Source organism: Vulpes lagopus, chromosome 9 (assembly GCF_018345385.1).
Source record: "Vulpes lagopus strain Blue_001 chromosome 9, ASM1834538v1, whole genome shotgun sequence".
Lineage (NCBI taxonomy): Eukaryota > Metazoa > Chordata > Mammalia > Carnivora > Canidae > Vulpes > Vulpes lagopus.
The window spans coordinates 56,346,813-56,372,047 of record NC_054832.1 but is presented as its reverse complement, the minus strand read 5'-3'; the positions used below and the strand labels follow the sequence as shown (position 1 = coordinate 56,372,047).

The window sequence follows — 25,235 nt, the reverse complement described above, 5'->3', positions numbered from 1 at the left end:
AGAATTAGCTGGGCAAGCCTTGTTGCTGCCTTAAGAGATTTTTAATTATATAGTTTATTTCAGTAATTGCTTTATTTTATAGTGCACTTACTTTGTGTACATGGCAACTGTTGTTCCTTTAATTATAAGGTTGAGTATCATATAATTACAGAGTAAATACACAGTTATTTCTGTCCTCTGTGCCAGTGTTTAGGTAACTTGGTATTTGTACAAAGGAACCAAATGGTGCTGGGAAGCCTTTTATTTGATTCCCATATAAATAGGCCCCAGTGCAAAATCTGATCATTTATTCATTATTTTTCTCTTTCAATCATTTGCCAGACCAAAGCACATCTTTCTGAAGTAACTTACATTACAATGAGAGCTAACATTATAGGATTTTTTAAATGCTGTCATGAAAACTTACTTTCATAAGTGTCAAGGAAATATTTTGTTATGATTATCTTTAATGCTTCCCAATTTAAAGATTTATTGTTTGTCATTGCTATTAATGCTTAGCTGAAATCTAATACATTTGTCTAAAAATTAGAAAAAACCCCCACAATTCAGAATATATTCAAATACTTATAAGTTCACAAACTAAAATAATAGAATAAAACAATGGATACTTTCATCTCAGTTTCTTTACCTGTTACCATGATGACTAAAGTTATTTTTATTTTGTGATTTTTAGAAGGTATAAGTTGTCAATTTCACATCAACTTCTACAATGATCTAAATTTTGAAAGATTTTTTTAAATGGTGTGTTTCATATTTTAGTTTCTCTCCATTAATCATGCCTAATAAATAAACATGTTTCATTAATAAATTCATTCTATAGACGTTGATTTGATGCTGTGTTCTAGGAACTGAATGTACTGCATTGAATGTGCTCATTATCTAACAGGAGAAGGGAATAAATAAACCAGTAGTTGTAATTTGTGTTAAAAGTTCCCCAGTATTGCTCCATAGATGGCTAAGATGTGGTGCAGAGGACAGAGTCATCAGTTACAGTGAGGGCAGACAAGGTGGGAGACTAGGAGAGAAAGAAATTGGACCTTGAAAGCTGAAAAGTTGTCCTCTACACAGGCAAGATGAATTTTCAAAAAGTGATATCAAAAAGTACAATAATAAATGCTACCAGTTAAAGCTTGATGGAAAGGAGTATCAGTTCCATTTTGTAGCAGGTCAAGTATCTGCATGAGTCTCTTAAGCCAAAAATTCTAACACAGTAGTTTAAAGTCTACTGATGATAAGTTTATTTGATGGCGAGGAGAATTACAGCTAAGACTTTCTACTGCCCCCAAACTACAACCCTAATAAAGCAAAATGAATTGTTCAGGATTGATAATTAAAGGATGGGAACATATGGAAATTCTTAGGAAACTTCCTGTCAAGAACAGGGCCACAGAAAACTCACTGTAGAGGATCACAATCTTGAGCATGTATATGAATTTATTGTTCCCAGATGAATGGAGAAGAGCCTTCTCTGAGGCCCAGCTAGCACACATAGTACCACAACCCAAATTCACTGATGATTTGGTATGGATTAAGAGTTACACAGTGTTTAAGAGTGTTATCGCAAATGTCTCACGGTATAATGCAGTGGTTAATATCCACCGTGAATTAGAATAGGAAAAATATCCTGCACATAAAATGTGTCCACAATTTACCTTTCCAAGGGATCTGAGAAGACCAAATTAAAAAAAAAAAATGTCCGCAATTTACCTTGAATTTGTTTCCTCTTTTGCTTCTAGAGTGATCATCACCCTTCCGGGTTTATGGTGAATTTGAACCCACAGATGATTCTGCATTTCAGCTTCTTGGACCACTCCTTTGTAGTTCTTGTCCTTATTTCTTTTAAGCCATACTTAAAATATCAAGGTCCTCCAATGTAGATTTGGAGTTAATCTGATTAACTGAAGTTAATCTACTGAGGCAAGGTCAGAAGAAATGGTTTAAGGACTTTTTGAAGCACGCCCCCACATGTGGCATGGTTGGAGGGTTACTGGGAAACCATGCTGTGGAATGCTCATCCTGATGCCAAATAAGTATTTATATCAAGAGACGAGATTGTAAGCAAAAGCCTCTGTACAAAAGATCTTGTTAGCTACACACTAGAAGGGCTTTGTCTTTACCCAACATTGAGAAAACACTTTGAGTCTTTTTCAGATAAAACTATTTCAGGTAAAACTAAACCTACTTCCTAACATAAAAGACTAGAAGTTATGGAGACCTTTCATGTCTTCATGTTATAAATATCAGTTACTTCTAAAGTTACAAGAGACAGTTTTTCTTTTATAAACCACAAAGCAACAATATAAAATGAGCTGGGAGGTGGTTAAGAATAAAAGGTAAATTAACTTGTCAATAAGAGAAAAAGATATAAATGAGCTTCTACTTATCAACATTTCAAAACTAAGAACATACCTCCTCACTAAATGCACGTTTCAGCTTAAAATCCTCTTTAGGGTCAATGAGGAAACATTGCAAAAGGAAGAGAAAGGGAGAAGAAAAAGAATAGATGACTCAGACGTTTCCTCAGTAAATATTTTAACTGGAAATTAACCTGCTCTTTTCTTGACTTCCTATGTATTAGAAATGTGTGTTGGAAGTAACGCAGTCTTGAAAGATCTGATATAACAAACTGCAATTTATATCCTTTGATTTAGAATTTTTTAGCTCTTTAAAAATAAAGTCGATTTTCTGTGAAACCTCCTAAGCAATTTAATACGATCGAGGTTATGATTTGGGTTTGAGAAGTTTGCTTTAGTAGAATTACTCTATATTTTCTAAAGTCATTTTTAATATAAAACTTTATTTATAATTCCTTACGGAGTCTCTTAAGAAAGGACTACAAGAACGCGTACCAGAACCGAAGGTTAGATGAAGGGCCAGCAGTTATTAATTTTTTAGTAGCACTTGCTTAATTTTGTTTTCAAAGAAAAATAAATAAATCACTGTTTGCATAGTTTGGATAGTAACTTGATAACCAAATGCACAAATATATATGTGTGCACAAGCACACACACTATCAGAAAACACCCTGTCAAAAATAAATGGGCTAAGCATGGCTCACAAATCTTTGATTGCCTTTTCCATTTGTCCAAGTGCCTCCTCTGAAAAGCAGAGTCACAACAGCCTGCATTTCATCACTGACCAAGAATTATGTTTGGCTATAACCTGACTCTTAGGCAAACCGAAAATAATGTCCATTATGCTTTTCTAGTGGTTAATTATACATCCCCAGATTGTTGCTGGCTTCTCATTTATGCTACTTATTACCCTATTTAATTTTAAGAATAACTGGTAACCACAGGTTTTGCATGGTAGAGGGAATCTGGACATGTGCAATAAAGATTCCACAATATATTTTTGTGCATATTAATTCTGTGTCCTTAAACACAATATTTGGTTTCTGATGCAGGGGAATATGAAGATCAGGGATTCCTTCAGATAGTTGTTAACACGTTTTAGATTTTTTTTTTTTTTGTGATTTTGGTATTACCAACATTAGCTCTTCATAATAACATGGATGTGAAGAAGAATCCTGAAAATTAGACATTAATCATATTTTTATTTTCCTGTTCAAATTACGCCATGTCAAATCTCATAGAAACTCATTTTCTGAGTGTGTAAATCAATGCTCAAGAATATTCTCTCTTGAATAATGAAATGTATAAAGATTTCTAGAATTGGGCAAACATAAAAGTTGTGGATTTTGACCCAAGACCACCCACAGGTCTTCTTTTGCTTCCCCCTAAATCTTTTAGTTCTTCTGATTATATCAGAGAGGAAGCCTATATTAGGTGCTGGTTTGTCTTTAGCACCTTTCTTTAATTTGCTAACCCCTCTTTTAACAAAGAGCTTGTGTTCCCAGCCCTGGGTCATTTATATAACTAGACCAGCCAAGAGAATGAAGCTAGTGGGGCTGAAGCAAGCCAGAGGAGCATCAATCAATGGAGCACATGCCATGTTGATAATAAATACTGAAAACTGGGAATCCTAAGTCTACAAACCTAGAGGGTGTCCTGTATTTCATTCAGATGTTGGAGTAGCACCATCCCTTTCATCTGAATTTCCTGAGAGCTAGGCAAACATGCTCTTTTTTTTTCTAAAGATTTTACTTATTTATTCATGAGAGATAGAGAGAGAGGCAGATATATATGCCAAGGGAGAAGCAGGCTCCCTGCAGGAAGCCAGATGTGGAACTCGATCCCAGGACCTCAGGATCAGGGCCTGAGCCAAAGGCAGACCTCAACTGCTGAGCCACTCAGGTGACCCAAGGCAAACATGATCTTACTCTAGATAATATTGTATGAAGCTCACAATAGGCAAATACTTTCATTCTCCAGACACGTTCCCCGGGTTCATTCATACCCTTCAGAGCATATCAGACTTTACTGCTGTGACAAGTCAACTGGATGAATGCATTTCTCTCCATGATGGCAGAAGGTGTAGGAAAGTTACAAAAGGCAGCACCTGATGAGAAGAGCCTACCTTCTCCGCTCTATGCCTTCTGCAGGCATAAACTTGGTCCTTCATACTCCCCCAAACAACAAATGGAATTTTTCTGAGATCTCAGGACTTCAGAGAGAGTGGAAAAGGGATCAGAGTATCTCTTACTTTGTGGGGACACCTCAGTAGTTTTACAATGTATGAGGCTCCATTTGTCAAGTAAATGCCTTTGCTAAATATTCCTGGGGTCCTTCGTAGAGCTGGCTGGTGCTGGGAGCTGGTAAGAGCAAAATAAATTAAAATTGCTTCTTGCCATGAAGTTAATCAGTCTAGAGAGTGTAAGAGAAACTAGTGTACCTCCTGCATCAGAGGTAGAACAATTGGCTACCTCATTATTGGCTCTCATTGTATTTTTCAAGAAGTCATGATATAGTTTGACGAAGTTAAAATACAACTACAGGGGTGGGGAGGCACAGAAATGTGAAAGAGGAACACAATTTCACTGACAAAGAAACTGAGGCTTAGACATGTTGAGTGACTTGTGCATAGTATACAGCTGCTAAGTTCCAGGGCGATTTCTAGAGCTTACCCCTTTTGCAACTACATGGCAGTATCAATGTCTAGATAAGGAGGGATCAGCGTTAATGTACATTACTTACCTAAGCTGACTCATCCAGCTTAGTGTTGCTGGGCCTGCTAGCCCTGTGCACTGGCTACTGAGAATTATCTTTTTTAAAAAATATTTTTATTCATTTATTCATGAAAGACACACACACACACAGAGAAAGAGGGAGAGAGAGAGAGGCAGAGACACAGGCAGAGGGAGAAGCAGGCTCCATGCAGGAAGCCCGACATGGGACTTGATTATGGGTCTCTAAGATCAGGCCCTGGGCTAAAGGCGGCGCTAAACTGCTGAGCCACCCGGGCTGCCCTTATTTATTTATTTTTAAATGGAGCAGGCCTGACCCAGGCCAGTGCCTCTATGTCTTTTAATTACATCTGGGGCACGGTGTTCACAGTGCACTTGTGTGTGTTGATGAGACAACTCTTCCACCCTTCTCACATCCTGAAGATACATACAGCTGGAAAATTCCTGAGAGAAGAGGAGGACAAGGAAGAAGGAAAGTAAGAATTCCAAGAAACCTCTTTGGCTAAGTGATCATCTGTTTCTTACTGAGACTTTCTTGTTGGTATTCAGGGTTCTGCAAGCACTGAGTGATTATGTGGCTAGTGGGTAGTTCACTGGCTCCTATCATCATAAAATTCACTTGTAAGCCCAGTAAAGCATGTTTGAAATACTCATTAAATGGATGGAAACAACCAAAAGTAATAGTTTTAATACAATTTTTAAATTTTAGAATAACTTTAGGTTTACAGACAATTTGCTAATACAGCACAGAGTTCGGGTATATCCTCTCTCCACCTTCCTTAATGTTAACATTTTATACAACCATGATATGTTTATCAAAATTAAGGAATGCACTTGTGTTCAGACTTTAAACACTTTACTGAGAGTCATAAAAGATTCATGAATAACGAGAGATAAATTCCATATCCTTGTTTGGAAGACTTCATATTATAATGATGCCAGTTCTTTTGGAATTAATGAATACACATAATATTATCCCTATGAAATGCCAGTGGGATTTCCTTTAGAACTTGACATAATAATTTTGCTTTATTTTAGAAAAGTAGAGTAATAAGAAATATATACTACTAGATATTAAAATATATTATTTACTTAAAATGATGTCATATTGATGTAATAAAGAGGCAAAATGAATGACAAGAGAAACCTCAGAAATATATCTAGGTAAACACAAAAATATGATAAATGTTACAGATCAAACCAGTAGAAAAGGATGCATTATTTCATAAACATTTTGGATCAAATGGCTAGAGAATGATTTTGAGAACCATAAGTCAAAATAAATTCCTAAGAGATTAAAATTGTTAAAGAGAATAAGAGTGTTAATATGTGTATTTTATATATATGCATATACTGCAATATATATGCATATAATAAGAGTATCAAATTATACATATGCATATAAAGATATGTTAAAAAGTTATAACAAAGGCAGAAATCAATAACTTAATAACAATGAACTTAAATATCAATTGAGTCATATACACTTTTAATATATTTCCATAAGGAAAAGTAAAGAAAAATTATATTCCTAAAGGTGGAAGAACACGTCACTCCAAAATATGTCCACCATGGCATTAAGGATTATTTTGAGCTAAAGGCACTTAAGAAACAAGCAAACAGCAGATGCAAGCAAAGTGTTTAATCTCCCCTTTTCTTCAAAAAACAGGAGATAAAAATTCCCATGTGAAAGATGCCCTTCCTTTACCAGGAAAAAAGCAATATTCAATTGGGAGTCAAAGTTGAGAGAATTCTGCACAAACAGACCTTGTTAAAATAATTTTTATCTTCCTTTGGCCTCTCCATATTTCTTAGTTTCTTTTTCACAACTGCGTCTCTTTATCCAATCTGATATAAAAGCATTTAGGTTTTGCCACTTCTTTGAGCTTCAGTTCCTTATGAGCTCTCCTGTGTCGTGTAAAACTTATATAAACTTGCATACTTTTCTCCTGTTAATCCGTCTCACAACAGTTTAATTCTCAGGCACAGCCGAAAAACCCTATAAAAGGGAAGAGATAAAATTTTGCCTCCCTACATTCCAAGAACATTTACATATGGCAAATCATAAATTTAAAAATAAGCTTAAAAATCCAAACACAGAGAATACTGATATCCTTAAATTATAAAGAACACTTGAAATCACAAAAAAATCATAAAAATTCCAGTTAGAATAAAGAACGAACATGAATAAGAACCATGCAGGAGAAGATATAAAAATAGCCATACACATATTCAATATATACGGTTTAGACAGATACGCAATTTCTGAGAAGACACCATGTCTCTTTTAGTCAATTGGGAAAGATTTAATTTAAATTTAAAAATAACCACAGCCACGGTTATCTTAGGACAAGTAGTTGTGGAACGTGAATTCATGGAATCCATAGAACCATTCCATGAATCGCTTTCACAATAAAGATCTAAAACCTTAAAAATTCTGCGATTCCATTTTTTGTAACCTTAGGAAACAGTGAAATTCTAGAATAAAGATTTAGCCGCAGATATAACTACTATTGTATCACTTAATAAATAAACTTAGAAATAATATAAAGGCCCTTCGACAAAGAGTGATTGAGAAAATTTCATTTCATTTATATGCTGAAATACTAGAGAGTAATAAAAATGATTTTGAAGAAATGTATTTATTGATTTGGTAAATGTTCACAATTTATAGTTAGGTAAGAAAGCATACAATAAAACATAACTGCACAAAATACATATACATAAAAATATCTGGAAATAGACACATCAATATGTACTTTTAGTAATAATGACTTAGTTTTTGGTGTTGCTTATTGATGTCATTTTATCTATATATTTGTTATGCATCTTAGAGTTGAAATTAAAAATAAAATTAATCATAGAAATTGTCTCCATGCTAATCATGTAAATTAGATAGACAAATGCCACACAGATTTACTTTGTACTAAAAATTGCCACCAGTGGTTACTGAGCAATCATTTTCGTAAGCAGTAGTATGAAAGGGTTCTAAAAATTTACAGGAAATGAGAATGTGTTCCATCATTAATATCATTTGAGTTAAGTTAGAAAGTCAGATAAGGCCCTAAGGTCACATGGAGTCTTTAATGGAGCATATGTTTGATTCAATAGAAATGTTATAGCCAAAACATTTGCATCAATGAACTACACATGAATTAAAGATAAGTGAATCAAAAGCCTTAATGTACTGATTTGGAGTCACAAAATCTGTATAATTGTTAAATGTTTCATTAATTTACCAAATGGTTCCTACTTCATGTCTTTTTCTATTTGCAAATTAGAGATAGTACAAAATACATTCGGTCCGTGCACCATACAAAATGCTAAGCTAATAGTTAGAAAATGCTATAGAGTTCTTTTGAAGAATGTAAAATGTGTATCAAAAGAAAGAATATTATGTCTTTTAAGAGAAAGGTTTATGAGTACAAATTTTTGAAATATTTTTAAACTTTAATGTACTTATTCTTCTATTAATGATACAAATTATATAGCTTTGTATACTTAAGATGTTTTAACATGTGATTTCATTGAAATTCACATCAACTCTGTGAAATACATGAGCAATTTTTGTATACCTATGTGTGGGAAATAGAAGCCCAGGAAGAGTAAGATGTGAGACACAACTGTCTGTAGGTCAGACAAGAGTGGTCAGTTATTGATATCTTCTTTAAAGTATCTTGACAAATCTTCACAGGGAGATAGCCAGCCTTGTGAAGAAGTCTTGAAATTATTTCATATGAACATTGGTTGAGAGAACGGAGGAAATCTATCTTGGAAAAGAGACTATGCTGAATATAATGAGAGCTGTTCAAATGTCACCATGTTACTTTGGACAATAGAGAATCTCAGAGTTATTTTTGTTTTGTTTTGAACCAAAGGACACCTAGGTTTACAACTTGGTTCTGCCTTTTAGTAACTATGAGACCTTAGAAGTCTTGGGTTGCTCATCTTTAAAATGAAGATTTTGATACTTACCTTCATTTTAATGAATAAAATGATTCTGAGCCTGAGAAAGGAATACAGTAGTTCCCCAATTTAGAGTAGAGAATGCTTTGACACAATCACAGCCAATTTACTAAAATCAAATTCACCAACCATACAATGAAAATAACATTTTAAAAAATAATTGAGTTCAATGAGACAGTACCTGCCATGTAGTAGAGATACAGAAAAATATAGCTAACAAACTCATTTTGTATCTTTCAATGTCTTATGGAGCCAGGTCTTTGAGTATGATTTTGATAAATTCGCTGTTACAAAGCCTGTTTCTCAGGTTGAGAGTCAAACATATTAGTTCTTAGATGGCTGATCATCTTCTGTATGGCTGAGTTTGAGACAAATAAGAAGTGCTCAGTAATTTAGGAGGTGCACTTTTATCCCCAACTACTCAAAGCAATTTTCCTCCATATTGTTTTGGGAAACCTCTTTCTCCCTTTGTGGATTGATTAACTCATGTTACACTTCCTGTTTAAACATTTTCAATGGTTAAGGCTGAAATATAATCTGGAAATAGGGTTGTAATCTTAGAATTTCCAAGAGCTGGTGAGGACTCTCCAGTGGTCCTGTGTATATGATTCTACAGAGTTACCAGCAATTCCAGTTCCACACAATTTAACTTTAGGCATCACTAGGGCTCCAGTTTCACAAGGAATAACTCAAGATCTTTCAAAATCACCAGAAGGCCACTAACCTAACGGTTACATTCACAGCCTCTAGAATGAAACAATTTTGGTTCTACACTTCCTGTAATATGTACTGGCTTGTGAACTAGTGCAAATACTAAGCCTTTCAGTGTCCCAGCTACTTGACATATAAAGAGGGTTTTTAATAGTACCCGCCTCAAAGTTTTGTTGTGGGAATGACATGAATGAATATTCTTAGATGGCCAGAATATAAGAGTTGAATAAATATGTTATTAATATTTGCCAAAGTGGCTAAAATAATACACTTAGAAACAATTAGAGCATATATTCTGAGAATCTCTTCTAGGATTTTCTTCATTGAGATTTCATGTCCACTCAAATTCAGGGTAATTTTGAACACCTGTTGGTAAGTAGTCTGATGGGTAGAAATCCTACAGAGTAGCTTTTTAAGACAGTTTGTTCAGATTAAAAAAAAAGAGAGACAGTTTGTTCTAATTCAGTTAACATTGTATTCGTCTTTGATCTTTAAGTTTGTTTACTATACTTGGAAAATGCTAGGAAAAAAAAGAAAAGAACCAGATGAAGGAGAGGCAGTAGAGTTTAGTAATTAAACCATTATACCTGAACAGTAAGTAATATTAGGGGAGAGTAAGGGAGATATTGGAAGAAAGAAATGAGCAATAACAGAAAAGGTCATATATCTGATTCAGTGACTGAAGAATGGCCTCAAATATTGGAATATATTAGCCAAGGAGAATAGAGTCCAGGAGATCTATGAATTAGATTCCTTAGGGGAAGGGAGGGGATAAAAGAAAAGATACCAGAAAAACTTAGCGCTGCTAGTGATTACATAAGCCAGCCTGCATATATGACATAAGTATCAGTTCTAGCATTACCTTTATCAGAACATCAAAGAAATATGACAAATAATAACAAATACATGATGAGATATAAAACAGGTGTAAAAATTCTTTGAAGTATTTCTGTTTTAAAAGTAGATAGAGGCTTTCTTTAATTAATATATCAATTAGTTGTTTGGAACTTAAAGCATTTTCCCTAGAAAGACTGCTTTAAACCTTAGCTATGTTCCATGAGAACTATCAAATATCTATAACACAAAATATAACTGTAGAGTGGTACTGAAAGTATCACTCTGTACAAGGCTTATATAAAGTATAAAATATACTTTTATTTTATAAAAAACATAAAGTCGTATAATATACAATCTCAATTCCTGATTAAAAATAAAAACCCTGCATCCCTATTAAATCATGGATAGAAGATGATTCCTAAAGGTTATCTGTCTGAATTCAACAGTGCAATAAACGTTACAATGAAATTTGGCATCCCCACTTAAAATCACAACTGGTTAAGGATGCTTGCTCTTAGAATACTGGAAGTTCTAATCATTCCAATCAGAATAAAAGGAAATGATAAATACAGACATGGGAAAATAAGAGACAAATAATTTTTATGTATATATAAAACAATGGATATTAGGGAGATCCTAGAGAATAAATGGAAAACTTTTCAGAAATAACAAGTTCTGAAAAATAGATTACAAATAAACCTACAAAATCTACATTCCTACAAAATAGAAATACTACTTTGGAAAATATAGTAGATGCGGATGACATTCACAATAGCAACATATATAAGATTACTAAGTACATTTTAGAACTCTACATGAAGAAAATTATCAAATTTTACTGAGTGACATAAGGTTAACCTGTATCAAAATTTCTATTTTAAGAATATAAATTTCCTCAGTTAATCAATGTAATTTCATGTAATTCTAATCACAATTCTAAATAGATTTTTAAGGAGTAGGATGAGACTGAACAAGTAATTCAAAATCATATTTGGAATAATTAACAGTAAAGAATAGTCTATAAATTTTTATGAGTAAAAGACAAGGGAAGACGTGCAATCAGACTATGAAGACAAGGTCATTTAAAAATGATCCTGAGAGGGATCCCTGGGTGGCGCAGTGGTTTGGTGCCTGCCTTTGGCCCAGGGCGCCAACCATGGAGACCCGGGATTGAATCCCACGTTGGGCTCCCGGTGCATGGAGCCTGCTTCTCCCTCTGCCTATGTCTCTGCCTCTCTCTCTCTCTCTCTGTGTGTGTGACTATCATAAATAAATAAAAATTTAAAAAAATGATCCTGAGATGCCTGGCTTGCTCAGTCAGTAGAGCATGTGACTTTTGATCACAGAGTTGTAAGTTTAAGCCCCATGTAGGTGTAAAGATTACTTAATAAATAAAATCTTAAAAAAAAAAATCCTGGAACAAAAAGGTCCATATGGAAAAAATCAACTTCAATCTACATCTCTCACTCTATACAAAATTTAAACTCAAAGTGGATCATAATGTAAATATAATGCATACATGTAAAATGTAAATATATACATTTTTAGGGGAAAAAAGCCATAGAAGAAAATCTTTGTGACCTTTTTAGTCAGGCAAAGTGGTCTTAGGTATGAGCAAAAATTCAATTAATAAATTAAAAAACTGGATAAACTGCATTTCATTAAAATCTTTGCTCTACAAAGGACATTGTTTTTTTTTTTTTTCAATCCTGAGTCTTTTATTTTCTTTACAGTTATTTATCATGCCATGAATTCATAGGGAATGGGTTCCAGCAGTTCAAGCTCCTTTCCATTGGTTCTCACAAAGTGTGCTTCTCCGGGTGGGGCAGGCTGGCGCTTCAGTTGGACCCAAGTACCTTTCTCTTTGGCTTCCTTCTTCTTCTGATCATTTTCCTTCACACCCTTCAGGAAGCTATCTCCGCTCTTTGAGTGTTTCATATGCTCAATGTGGACATTAATTCTCTTGGCAAGAATCTTGCCCTTAACTTGTTTGTTTACAACAATGCCAACACCATGCTGAGTAACATTGTAGGCTTTTCCAGTTTTGCCATGGTAACATTTGTGGGGCATTCCTTTTTGAACAGTGCCCATTCCCTTGATGTCCACAATATCACCTTTCTTATAGATTTCTAAAAGGCCTAGAGAACATATAGCGGGTACCTCTCCTCTTTCCCTCTGTGTTGGTCATTTTGGCGAATTACTGGAAGATGGCGGTTCCAGCCAAAAGGAAACTACAAAAGACATTGTTAAGAGCATAAAATGATAAGACACAGACTGGGAGAAAATATTTTCAAGTCATATATTAGACAAAGAACTTGTATGTTGAATATTAAAAAAACTTTCAAAACTCAACAGAAAAACAATCAATATATTTTAAATGACTAAAATATTTTTGCAGAATGCTGAGGAAGATATAATGACAGTAAGTGAGTACAGGAAAAGATGTTCAACACCATTGGTCATTAGGGAAATAGGGATCCCTGGGTGGCGCAGCGGTTTGGCGCCTGCCTTTGGCCCAGGGCGCGATCCTGGAGACCCGGGATTGAATCCCACGTCAGGCTCCCGGTGCATGGAGCCTGCTTCTCCCTCTGCCTGTGTCTCTGCCTCTCTCTCTATCTCTCTGTGACTATCATAAATAAATAAAAATTAAAAAAAAGTCATTAGGGAAATACAATTTATACATACACAAAGGACAACATGAAAAGATATTTTGAGATGTTGGGATTCCTCTGTATCCAGTCTGTCATGTGATTACCAGAACTAAGCGTGTCTAAATATCATAGAACTGTGTACAAAAAACAAAACAAACAAGCAAACAACCCAAAGAACTTTAAGCTTAACATTTTAGTTACAATAAATCAATGATTGAACAAATAAAAAAAATCACAATCAAAATATTGTGGCAAATGAATTTTTAAGAAATCATTTAAACAGGTTGACCTCAGAAAAGTACTAAAATATCCATTAGAATTTGATGTATGATAAAGATGAATTTTCAAATAAGTGGAAAAAGATGGACAGTAGAATGAATGAGGTTAAAGCAACTGGATCACAATGCTATGGGGGAGATAGCCCATACTTAAACAAAAGTAAATTCATTTTATTTTATATTTTATTTTATATGACTCATGAGAAACAACAGAGAGAGAGAGAGGCGGCAGAGACATAAGGAGAGGGAGAAGCAGGCTTCTCGCAGGGAGCCAGATGTGGGACTCAAAACCCAGACCTGGGGATCACCCCTGAGTCGAAGGCAGGTGCTCAACCTCTGAACCCCCCAGGCATCCCAAAAACTAAATCCCTTTTAAATCAAATTTTCATATTAAAGAAGAAACTACTAGAAGAAATATGAGGAGATATTTTTATAATGTTAGTAAGAGGGCAGCCCTGGTGGCGCAGCGGTTTAGCACCGCCTGCAGCCCAGGGCGTGATCCTGAGACCCTGGATTGAGTCCCACATCAGGCTCTCTGTATGATGCTTGCTTCTCCCTCTGCCTGTGTCTCTGCCTCTCTTTCTCTGTCTCTATGAATAAATTTAAAAAAATCTTTAAAAAATATATTAAAAAATATATACATACATAATATTAGGAAGAGGGGGATTTTTTTCTAAGCCTGACAACAAAGACAGAACTCAAAAAGTAAAACTGCCAGATGTGAATACATAGATTATTTCAAAACATAAACAATGTAAGTAGACAAATGAAAAGTAGGAAAAAAAAATATTGCTTTTGAAGAGTCAGTAGGAACAATAGATAAGGTTCCATAAGTTGCATTGTTTATGTAATACAAAGGAGCCATGGCACCAGCTAATCAAACCCAGCCTCTGTATAGAAATCTTCACGCTCAGGAACACATAGGTGGGCACATTTAGAGTAGGTGATGTGTGGACAAGAACAAATACACAGTTAGATTAAATAAGTTAATATATCTGTATTGTAACTGCAAAGGGCTCAAAAGGATCATTTGGACATACTTAAAGCCATCATCATCTATTACAATTTGACTTTTGAAGTTCAAATTATGCTTCTCTTTTATTTAAAACAAACAACCTGATTTTCATTTTCTCTTTGATTTAGAAACTGGGCGATGGATGGGCAAGCATATAACTTGTATCTGACTGAATGTCTGTAAAACTAGAAATAGTAGATATTAATGTACCTACCTCCCTAAGCATCAATATCACATAGGCTATAATCTGAAATGTACTTGGTAATGGCTTTTTTTTCAACCTCTTCTCATGAGTGGAAAAAGACTACATTAACCCTAGTTTCTTTTTTTTTTTTTTAAACCCTAGTTTCAAATAGAGAACATAATTCCTGACTCTACCTTGTGTTTAGCATCTTTATCCTCCGCTGTGTTTCATGAGCTGGTCATCTGGCTTTCTCATCCTGCTTCTTGATCAACAGTCTAAGGGACATGTGGCTTAAGCCTCACTCACTGCTTTGCATTTTAATTCTATTTATTTTTGGTCCCAGAAAAATTAATCTTGTTTTGAATATCACATATTTTTATTTCTATATTTATGCCCAATATTCATGTGTTTTAAGCAATCTAGAGGAATTTCAGAGTACAAATTTCTTATTCTACTTTTACTAAGAGTTTAAACTAAGCCTGAGGGAAAAGAAGCCTTAATATTGTCCATATTCTTAATATTGTATGAAAAAGATACTCTTCAGTATGAAATCTTTGAAATCCGCATCAGATTTACACTAGAATTGTCAAATTAAATACAAGAACCCAGTTAAATTTAAATTTCAGATAAACTCAAGGGTGGGGATAAAGTGCTGATGACCTGTGTTGGCGTCGGTTTCTCCAACCTTAGCAAGACTCTCAAGTGATACTCTTACCAGATAAGGTCCCAGCGCCTACAAACAAAGCAGAAGTTGCCATGGACACCCAAAGAGTCAAGCCCAGATTCATCCAGGACAGGATATGCTCTTATATTAAGGATTTGTTAATTCTCTGTTTAAAAAAAAATCAGAATATTTAAAAAAAGACATCTTTGTATCATGTGGTTTCTAGCCTTTTCTGCGGTGGCACTGACTTTCCTCAGGAAGCCCATGACGAGCACTCCCTCCCTTGGCTCACGTGGATGAAGAGTGTGCCTTCAGAACAACCTCACACCTGCATTTCAGCAGTGCCTCCCCGGTCTTCATCCCTGAGCTTCTGTTGTTGGCTGTTTTCCAGACCTGTGGAGTCTCTTGCTGTTCTTCCTGTAAGGACTGACCACTTTGAGCCTCGGTTTCTGTATGGGGATTAAATGAGATAACAAGTGGAGTGCACAGCTATGCACTCGCCTGAATGAGATATGGAACTAATTTGTCCCTCAACTTCTGAATGGACTGACATCTTGGATGTGGGTGCCGCTCCCTGTCTGATTCACCGTATGAATCTATGGGGCCGTGTGTGCCTGGGGAGGGCAAGGGTCAATTAAAGTTATGGGATATTTTCTATAAAAAAAAAATTTCAGATAAACAATGAATGAATAATATTTGATTTGATTTTTAATAGAAATAAAAGTCTACTTATGTGTTTCCTACTGTACTTTTATTTACTAAATATGTCAGTCCTAAAGTAGGCACAATAAAAATTTCTTATAATGAGAATGTTGGATCTTCATGGTCACTTGTTTCTGAAATCTTCAGGCTCTAATCACAAAACTAGGCATTATGGGTCTCTCCCTCCTAGACCTGTGAAATTGAATGTGTTTATGTCTGTAAAATACTAAGCATAGTGTTTGGCCAAGGAAAAAGTTTCAGAAATAAAAATTAATTATTAATGTGTGAAATACTGACTGCATTGAAACTGACAATAAATACTTCAAATAAAGGAATAAGAAATCAATATAAACTAATGGATTCTAGGAAGTGTGTGAAATGATTGGACTTTAAAAATGACTAGCATTTGGATGTGAAAGAGGCAAAGAAAACCTCTTTACTGAATGTGATTTGGGAGTAGGGGGACATGGCAAGTTTACAGACTAATCACTGGATTTGGAAAAGGCAAAGAGGAGACACTTTTGACAGATTTTCTCGCATAATAACATGAAATAAGTTTGCAAGGGGAAGAAAGAGATAATAAAACAAACAGAAAGGCAGGCAGAAGAATTTGGACTCAATGTGGTAGACAGGAGGAGCCCTTTTCAATTTTTGACCAAGGAAGTAAAATGATGAAACTGGCCCCTTACAAAATTAGTCTGTCCAAGTATGCAAGATGGATTGGAGGAGAGAGAAACTTATCAGACATATCAGTTATGAGGCTATCATAGTAATCCAGCTATGAAGTGATAAGGACCTAGATTAGCTGGTGGCATGAGAACAGGTGGAGCAAGCAAATCTGAAAGATATGTGAGAGGAAAAATGACAGGAACTGAGAGGAAAAGAAAGTCAAGGTGATGTCAAGAATTCTTAAATGTACAACTAAAAAATGGTAAAGACAGTGAAAGAAATAAGAAAATTGATAAAACTGAAAAATAAGACTAATTTTAGACAAAGTACGGTGCAGGAAAAAAGATGACTTTTCCTGGAATTACATGTGTTTTTTTTTTTTCAATAATCAGCCAATATTAGCTACATGGCCACTTGATATTTGGATAACTCCTATTTCCAAATCAGATAATCAAGTTCAGGATACTGTCACCTGGCAGGGCTAGAAAATCAGTTACCAATTAAGGGAATAATCGATGTAGATCTCTATATGCCAAAAATAGATTGCCTGTGTTTATAGAATTATACTATAATGAAATGATCTCAAATATAGACATTAAAATATTCAACAATTCTTTTGGTATTTTATGAAATTATTCTTGGATTTATGATGTAGCATTGTATCCAGTAATCATAATTATTCTATATCAATACAGAAATGCTAAGTAATACTATTCTAGAACAGGATATTACAAATATACTACCTTTTGAGGTTTCTACTTTGTTTTGTTTTAGACTTGTTATTTTTAATATTAAAACTTACATGTTAGTAATTCTATATGGAAGGAATTTTTATTTCTTTCTGCTCAAATATGGTAGCTGTTCATAATTTTCAGACCAGTTTCCTAAATATTTTTCTCCCATCATTTTTATTATCATCTTAACAAGCAGTTACATCACAAATTTATTCAGACAAATGAAGCAGGAACACCTGTGTGACTCAGTCATTTAATGGCTTCCTTTGGCTCAGGCCATGATCTCAGGAACCTGGGATCAAGCCAGAGCCTGGCTCCCTGCTCAGTGGGGACTCTGCTTCTCTCTCTGCCCCTTCCCCTACTCATGTGCTCTCTCTCTCTCTTTCTCAACTAAATAAATAAAATCTAAAAACAAAACAAAAACATATAAGGAAAGCATTTTTTTCTTTTCTTTCTTTTGTTCTTTCTTCTTTCTTTTTGTTTTTCTTTCTTATTTTTTCTTTCTTCCTTTTTTCTTTTTTTTTTGGGGGGGAGAGTAGAGTGATGCCAGGGAAAGTAAGAAAAAATAATCAGAGGAGTGGTTGAGGAGCAGAAAAAAAAATCTATTATTTCCAGTGGAATATTCTGTTTTGAATTGATAATGACCTTCCTTATTTATGAAGTATATTTTTCTTGCATATTTTTAATACAAATTATAGATTATTTTTTGTATATTTGCATGTATTATATCAACGTAACATCCTGGAAGTTGGCTTTTGTGAGTAGGAAAAATATGATTGTCTCCACTTTCAGATCAAGAAAAGTGAACTTCTGTAAAAAATGTCCACATCCTCATGACTGGTGAGTGGCCTAAACACCTACATCTTCTAATTTTCTGCATTGTAGCCATTCTTGGCAGAAAAAAAAAAAAATCAACAAATGTGGTGAGCCCTGGGGAAAGAAGAAGAGGAAGTGTTACTAATACTTTTTTACTGCTATTAAATAGCTTTTCACAAATGCAACACTCTGACTCCCAAAAGCCCTAAGAATGGTTTACTTTGGTCTACAGGAATTATTTCATACCTCTTCCTAAGACTCCCATTCTGACATTAAAAACATCCTAGGTTGGTAGCTTTTGAACATCTCACAGACGTTTTTTTATTTTTCTTTTAGAAGTTAAAGATAAATTTTGGGGAACCTGAGTGGCTCAGTCTGTTAAATGTTTGCCTTTGGCTCAGGTCATGATCTCGGGGTCCTGTGATGGAACCAGAGATGGACTCCCTGCTCACTGAGGAGTCTGTTTCTCCCACTTATGCTCTCTCTCTCTCTCACAAATAAATAAATAAAATATTTTTAAAAAGAAATTAAAGATAAATTTGAAAGCAAAGGAAATGACTTTTTCAGTATGCATAGAACATAACTGGTTAAAGTAGTAAATTATAAATATACCACGCTCAGGATATAAAAATTAGAGATTAACAGAATTGCTTTGAAAATGTAAACTAAAAATAAACTTAAGAAAAAGAAAATGTAAACTTATTTATGAGTTGCTTTCTCCTTTTTATTTCAATTTTCAAATAAGCTGCTTCATATTATTTATTCTTCAACAGATTGAGTCATAAGATGATGGAAACTCAGTCTATATTTTGCTATAGAGATTTTAATAGTACATACTTTCTTTTTTCCTTGCCTTTTTCCTCTTCTTCCTCCTTTTTTTCTTCTTCTTCCATTCCTGTCAATATTTTATGAAGATGATGATGATATAATTTGGAGAACTGGATTGGGGCAATACTCCCTCATTATTAGTTATTTTTTAGCCATCACTACTGTAAAAATATTTTTTTCTTTTTGATTATCTTGTGTACTAAAGTCTTCAACTATCAGGAATGTAACCATCCTATTCCAATTTTCTAATATGTATCAAGGGAAGATTTGGGATTGTATCCACTGTACATTTTATATTTGATACCATCTTACCGAATTTTGAAGGTTGGGGGCTGGGTAAGAAGCAGAAAAAAAATATTGTTTTGAATGGAGTATTCTGTTTTTGAATTAATGATGATCTCGGTTGCTTGTGAAGCATATTTTTCTCTAGCAGATCTTTTGATTCTTTCCCTGACAGACTGCTGTAGAACATGTTTAATGAACATGACATAGTGGGTAGTAAGCATTCCTGACAGTTCCGAATAAATATTCATCATACTAAAAAAGACAATGACATTCTATTCCCTTCATCATTAAAGGATCTTGTACACTTAACTCATTGTCTTATGATTACAACAAATTCCATTGGATGGAATGTCTAACTTGTATTTTTATTTACTCTGTCGAAAATGAATTTCTTTTATATCCTCAAGTGATCAACACCCTTTAAGAATAGGCTCATGTAAAGTCAAATAGCTAAACAAGTGAGGAAGTCCAATAGTCAACCAGGTATTTTAGACAATCCAGTTGGGTCATGTAATATAGATCATATATCTAGATGAATGACTTTATTTTAACCTTTCATTTAGGATTTTTTTTAAAGATTTTATTTATTTATTCATGAGAGACACAGAGAGAAAGAGAGAGGCAGAGACACAGGCAGTGAGAGAAGCAGGCTCCATGCAGGGAGCCCGATGTGGGACTCCATCCCAGGTATCCAGGATCACACCCTGGGCTGAAGGTGGTGCTAAACCACCGAGTCACCCAGGCTGCCCTATTTAGGATATTTAAATTGATTAAGGCCTCTCCTAATGTCTTACAAAATATAATGCAAACCTACGGTAAAAACATAATGTGTAGTCCAAGAACCTTTTGGTAACCTTGATCTACTTAATATACACTCAATTTAAAGACAAAATAAAGACAAAATTGACTTAAATAATGTTGCATGTTGTCTCAAACTAATAAAGGCAAAAAAAAAAAGAAAGGACTTACATAAATTGATATCTTTCAAAATGAGATGATCTTGACTAAATTGAAGTAAAAGATACAAAAAAATAAAAATATGGCTATCAAGTGAGCTATTAGTAACAACTTTGGAGATAGACTTTTATTTTTCCATTTCAAATTACAGATGTTATGTGGACTCAGGTGAATTTATTTATTACCTTCCCAGTTGAGAAAATAATTTCAAGGCAAAGAGAAAGTTGAGTACAATCTTAAAGCATCCATATGAGCTTTTCACGTGACATAGTTCAAATTAAAACTAAATGGGATTTTACTGATGTAAGTTTGAAACATGGATACAAACAATTCACCTATAATGATAAGTTCTCCACCTTCACCTCTACTTTAATAATGGAAACACAACTTCCTAAAACTCTGATTGAAATTAGCCTGTACTGCAAGTTTTCAAAAAGAAAAATGTTCAGAATAGAAAATCCTGCCACTGGGCACAAGTATACTGAATTTCTCTAGGGTCAGCATTAGATATAGTTGGCTACCTTTCTGAGAATATTTAGCAACAGCTAATTGGAAAAGTCAGATGTAGTTCAAATCCAAGGTCATCTGAAGTATTGAAACTGTGAAAAATAAATTAAAAATGGTAAGTATAATAGCTAGGATTTATTGAAAGTTTTCTGTTTGCCAAGTACACTATTTTGTATAATATTTCATGTATTAATTCAAGGAATCCTCACAACAATCTGAGGAAGAAGACAATATTAGTTTTCATATTTTATATATGAGAAAATTGGGACACATAGAAGTTAAGTAGTTTGTCCAAGATCCAACGGTTAATGTCAAAGCCAAGTTGTGACCCCAGAGAATTTGATCTTAGAGCTTACAACATGCCACAGCAAACAAATGACCAAAGTTGATGACCTAGGGTAAGTGTAAAGTTGAAGTTTGCAAAATTGTTGGATACCCGTAAATAGCATAAATATTTGATAAAATTCATGCATTTGTTTTCTTTTGTCACATTATTTGAGTTCATTGGATCCTAAGAATCCAGTTCCCACATGAAATTAATTCCATATATTTTTTAGAGATTGTATTTATTTATTTGAGAGAGAGTGTGAGCAAGACAGAGAGTACAGGAACTGGAGTAGGGGGAGCAGAGGAAGAGAGAGAAGCAGACCCCCCATTGAGCAGAGAGCCTGAAGCAGAACTTGATCCTGGGGCTTGATCCTGGGACTTCAGGATCATCACCTGAGCCAAAGGCAGATGCTTAACCAACTGAGCCTGAGCCCCTAATTTCATGTTGAAAAGCAGCCAGCTACATCTCAAAGAGCTAAAGGACTAACAATTAATTGGTATTGGAAATGGGTCTTTTGTCCCCATTAGTCTTTATTTCCTCACCTGAAAATTAAGGACTTATATTTATTCTACTAAACTTTCAAGTCTACTATGTCCCTAGAATAAATATATAGGATACTTAAGAAAAAATTGTGGAGCCCAGACTCAAGAATCATACAGTGTGGTTGGTAAGACAGATATAAATTTAGCCAACGTTCATAATCATATACTAGTAAGGGCTACTGAAGTGCAGAAGTGGAAGCAGGACATTGAAGTACATAGAAGTGTTGGGTAAACAGGAAGGTGGGGCTGGGCCTGAAAGTGCAGCTTTCAGGTTGTGCAATTCTAGGTATCACTGTTTGCCTCGGAGTCAGAACATTACCTAACTGCAGCCATATGCAGTGACTTGAGTTGTTCTTGAAAGGATTCTTTGAAAAACTGCAACCAAAAGAAAATGCTTGTAAATGGCAATGGACTATATAAATACAAAAAATGTTGTTGCCATTACTATTACTAAATTACTATTACTAAATTATACAATGGGATCCATTGTCTGCTTGAAAAGTGCTACTTGGTTAGCCCTGAAGAGGAAATGGATATGAGCAGAACAAACACTGTGGATTAGTAACGTATCATTAACTTTTAAAATTGTACAATAAACGTTTGTCATTCTCCACATTCACAATCATGATGGGAACTTACTTGATGTTAACTTATCACCTTGAATTCCCTATTTTAAGGCATCTCCGTCTTAAGAAGGGAAGGCACCGATTCCTTAAATCCTCCCTTGAAAATACATTCTAGTATCTTCATAAGAATACTAAACAATTTCTGTCTTTATTTTCAGATGTAGAAATTCCATGCAATTTCTGGAAAAGTTTTTCAAGTGTAATAAATTTTTGAGAATGTGTTTCTGATATATTTTAATTTTTGTCTTTAGATTATATAAAATTAGTATTTGCTATTGTTTTTATGTATACATATTTTTCCTGTTTGGACAGGAAAATTGCTAAGTTGATAAAAAGAGCAATTTTTGACCTATGAAAAATTTAACTTACTTGAAAACACTCTTCAAGTGATCAACAAAAAAAGATAAAGGAAATTCTGATAAAATTGTTTACATCTGTGGACATTTTCTAAGTGTAGCTTTTGGTAAATATTAATATCAGCAGCTGGAAAGACTTGTAATACTTAGGAGTAATTTATCAAAGCATTGTTTGGAGCTTAAAGCCACACTTTTTCCATTCACCTTAATAGAAATCATGTTTCTAACAATCTAAGCAAATGAACTGAGAATGTGTGGAGCAGAGTTTATAAATTGAGATTTAAGAATTAATATTTAGGGAACGATATATTAACTATAAACCTTATTCTGAACATAATGCTTAAGTGTAATTTGTTTTTTAGATTTTATTTTCTTATTCATGAGAGACACAGAGAGAGAGAGAGGCAGAAACACAGGCAGAGAAGCAGGAGAAGCAGGTTCCTCTCAGGGAGCCCAATAGGGACTTGATCCCAGGACCTGGGATCACGCCTTGAGCTGAAGGCAGATGCTCAACCGCTGAGCCACCCAGGCATCCCTTAAATGTAATTCTTAGAAAAATAAAAACTTGTGTCTAATATTAAAGAATCAGTTCATCCGTACGTGAATGTTTCCCTTAGTTTGGGATTCTTTTCTTTTTTAATTATTCCCAGATTCTCCATGAAAATTAGTAGATGGTGTGTGCCAACTCTTTAATATCATTTGTGATACCTACCACATAACAGTCTCGGTATAATTTTGAACTAATTAATACATAAATAATTGTGCTTTTTCATTTTCTTTTCCTCTTGAACAAAAAAATCAGGCTTGTAAGTAAACATAAGACCAAATAGTCAAACAAAAATTGTGACTAAATTGTATAGGTGTCTCCACTTTCTGAGAAAACTTTTCCACTGATCTGTGTGCTGCTGGTTTTGCCATGGAAAGAGAGGCTATGCCAGACTCCTTTAATTTCAGGCATTGACCACAATTTTAGCAAAGAATGGCTCTCATTCTTTTAGCTTTCCTCCTTCCTTCCCTGCAAATGTTTTCTATCTGCTCTTTTTAGAATTAATACTTTGGATGGCCTTGTCCAAAAGTTCAGAAGGTAATTTCTTATTTGTCAATTTTGCTGATAATACAACATGATAGGACTTAAGCTGGTAATGTGAATGGATCCCCTTTCCTGACCTACACCAAACAAGCAGAGAAAAAATGTTCACTTCTTAACAATGTGGTAACTGATAAAATAAGTAGAAGGAAAAGGAAACCTGCTCTTTATTGAGCACCTATTATGTGCTATACAGAAGCTTCACAATGATCTTCTAGATCTAAATATTATCTTAGTTTTATGGATATGGAAAGGGAGACTACCAGAGGTTAAGAGATTGTCTGATGGTCTCTCATTTTTTAGAAATTGAATAGTTTGTATAGAGTTTGAAAAGTAAGGTATTTAAGATCTAGGTTCTTTCTTTAGCATCATACTAGTCAATATATATATGGGTGTGTTTTTTTCTCATCCCCCATGTGTACAACAAAAATCTTATCTTGTAGAAAAATATATAAGGTTTTAAGGAATGAGTAAAATATATATGTGTGTGTGAGAATATGTATGTGTATGTATATTTACATGTATATGTTATATATATGTATATATGTGTATATTATTATTATTTGCAATGTGATAACATTACGTTATTTACGTCACTCTATTACTCATCTAAAAATTATATTTTGGTCATTTTGAGTTTCTTACTCTTCATTTTTAAAGCATCTAAAATTGTTTATAGTAATCCATAGATTTTTAATCAGTCCTGTAATATCTTCTTTTTATACTCCTGTTGACAAAGGTGTTAGGCTCAAAGTTTCATTACTATAAGATTGTATCATCAGATAATTAATAGAGGAAAGAATTCCAGAGGATGATTGGCAATGGTGATGGAAGTTTGCATGGGCTTGCAGAAAAAAACGAGGGTTCTTATGTCCCACAAGCTAGTGGCCGCTCACTGGGTTTGTGACCCACAGTAAGTCTCTTGCCTTTCACTGAGCCTAAACTTCCTCATTTGTGAAGTGGGTGTATCATTTATTTGCAAAGTTCTTGTGAGTTTACATAACATACGATCATGGACTTATGGAGTGTTTCAACAAACACTTCTGGAGTAAACAATTGAGTCTGCTGATCACTTTTAGAGATAGGCTCTTGTCCAGCATCCATGCAGGGTGCCTAGTTTGTTAGAGGTTTTGTGGGTGACATAACTAGAATGACATGAACTAGAATACACTAGGACAAATTATTCAAGTGACAACCTGTCGTTAGCTGCAGCTGCCTTATTAACCCCCTACAAACTGGCTTAACAAAATTTCTAAAGAGCAGAGATCCAAAGTATCTTGACAAAAATTAGATGCAGAATCTGGCTAAAGCAATTATCTGGTAATATCTTTTCTTTGAAAACTCATGCCAAATGGCATTAAATAAAGATATGTATTTATGTAGGTATATGTCTTAGTTATTATTGT

General features: G+C 34.4%; 1 protein-coding gene and 1 long non-coding RNA gene across 2 annotated transcripts in view; one reads left to right on the top strand and one right to left on the bottom strand.

The window, feature by feature from the left end:
* Positions 1 to 1,951, top strand: part of LOC121498934 — a 36,284-nt gene extending 34,333 nt beyond the window's left edge. The window contains exon 3 of the long non-coding RNA XR_005989952.1: positions 1,737 to 1,951. This is a non-coding gene — a long non-coding RNA (uncharacterized LOC121498934). The remainder of the gene's footprint in view (positions 1 to 1,736) is intronic.
* A 10,389-nt stretch (positions 1,952 to 12,340) lies between these two features.
* Positions 12,341 to 19,674, bottom strand: LOC121498608 (60S ribosomal protein L21-like). Its single transcript, XM_041768598.1, has 3 exons — positions 19,454 to 19,674; positions 15,721 to 15,841; positions 12,341 to 12,775 (listed from the first exon to the last, which is right to left on the bottom strand). Exons 1-3 carry the CDS (start codon positions 19,672 to 19,674, stop codon positions 12,341 to 12,343), a joined length of 777 nt encoding a protein of 258 aa, XP_041624532.1.
* Between the last annotated feature and the right edge of the window lie 5,561 nt (positions 19,675 to 25,235).

What these genes read in the sequence shown, in the direction of transcription:
- LOC121498608 (XM_041768598.1), bottom strand. Translation starts at nt 19,674, where the DNA reads ATGAATATTTATTCGGAACTGTCAGGAATGCTTACTACCCACTATGTC. An exon ending in CCCCCAACCTTCAAAATTCG is followed by an intron (nt 15,842 to 19,453) that starts GTAAGATGGTAT and finishes ATCCCCATACAG; the next exon opens with AAACCGAGGCTCAAAGTGGT. An exon ending in GAGGCACTGCTGAAATGCAG is followed by an intron (nt 12,776 to 15,720) that starts GTGTGAGGTTGT and finishes TGACCAACACAG; the next exon opens with AGGGAAAGAGGAGAGGTACC.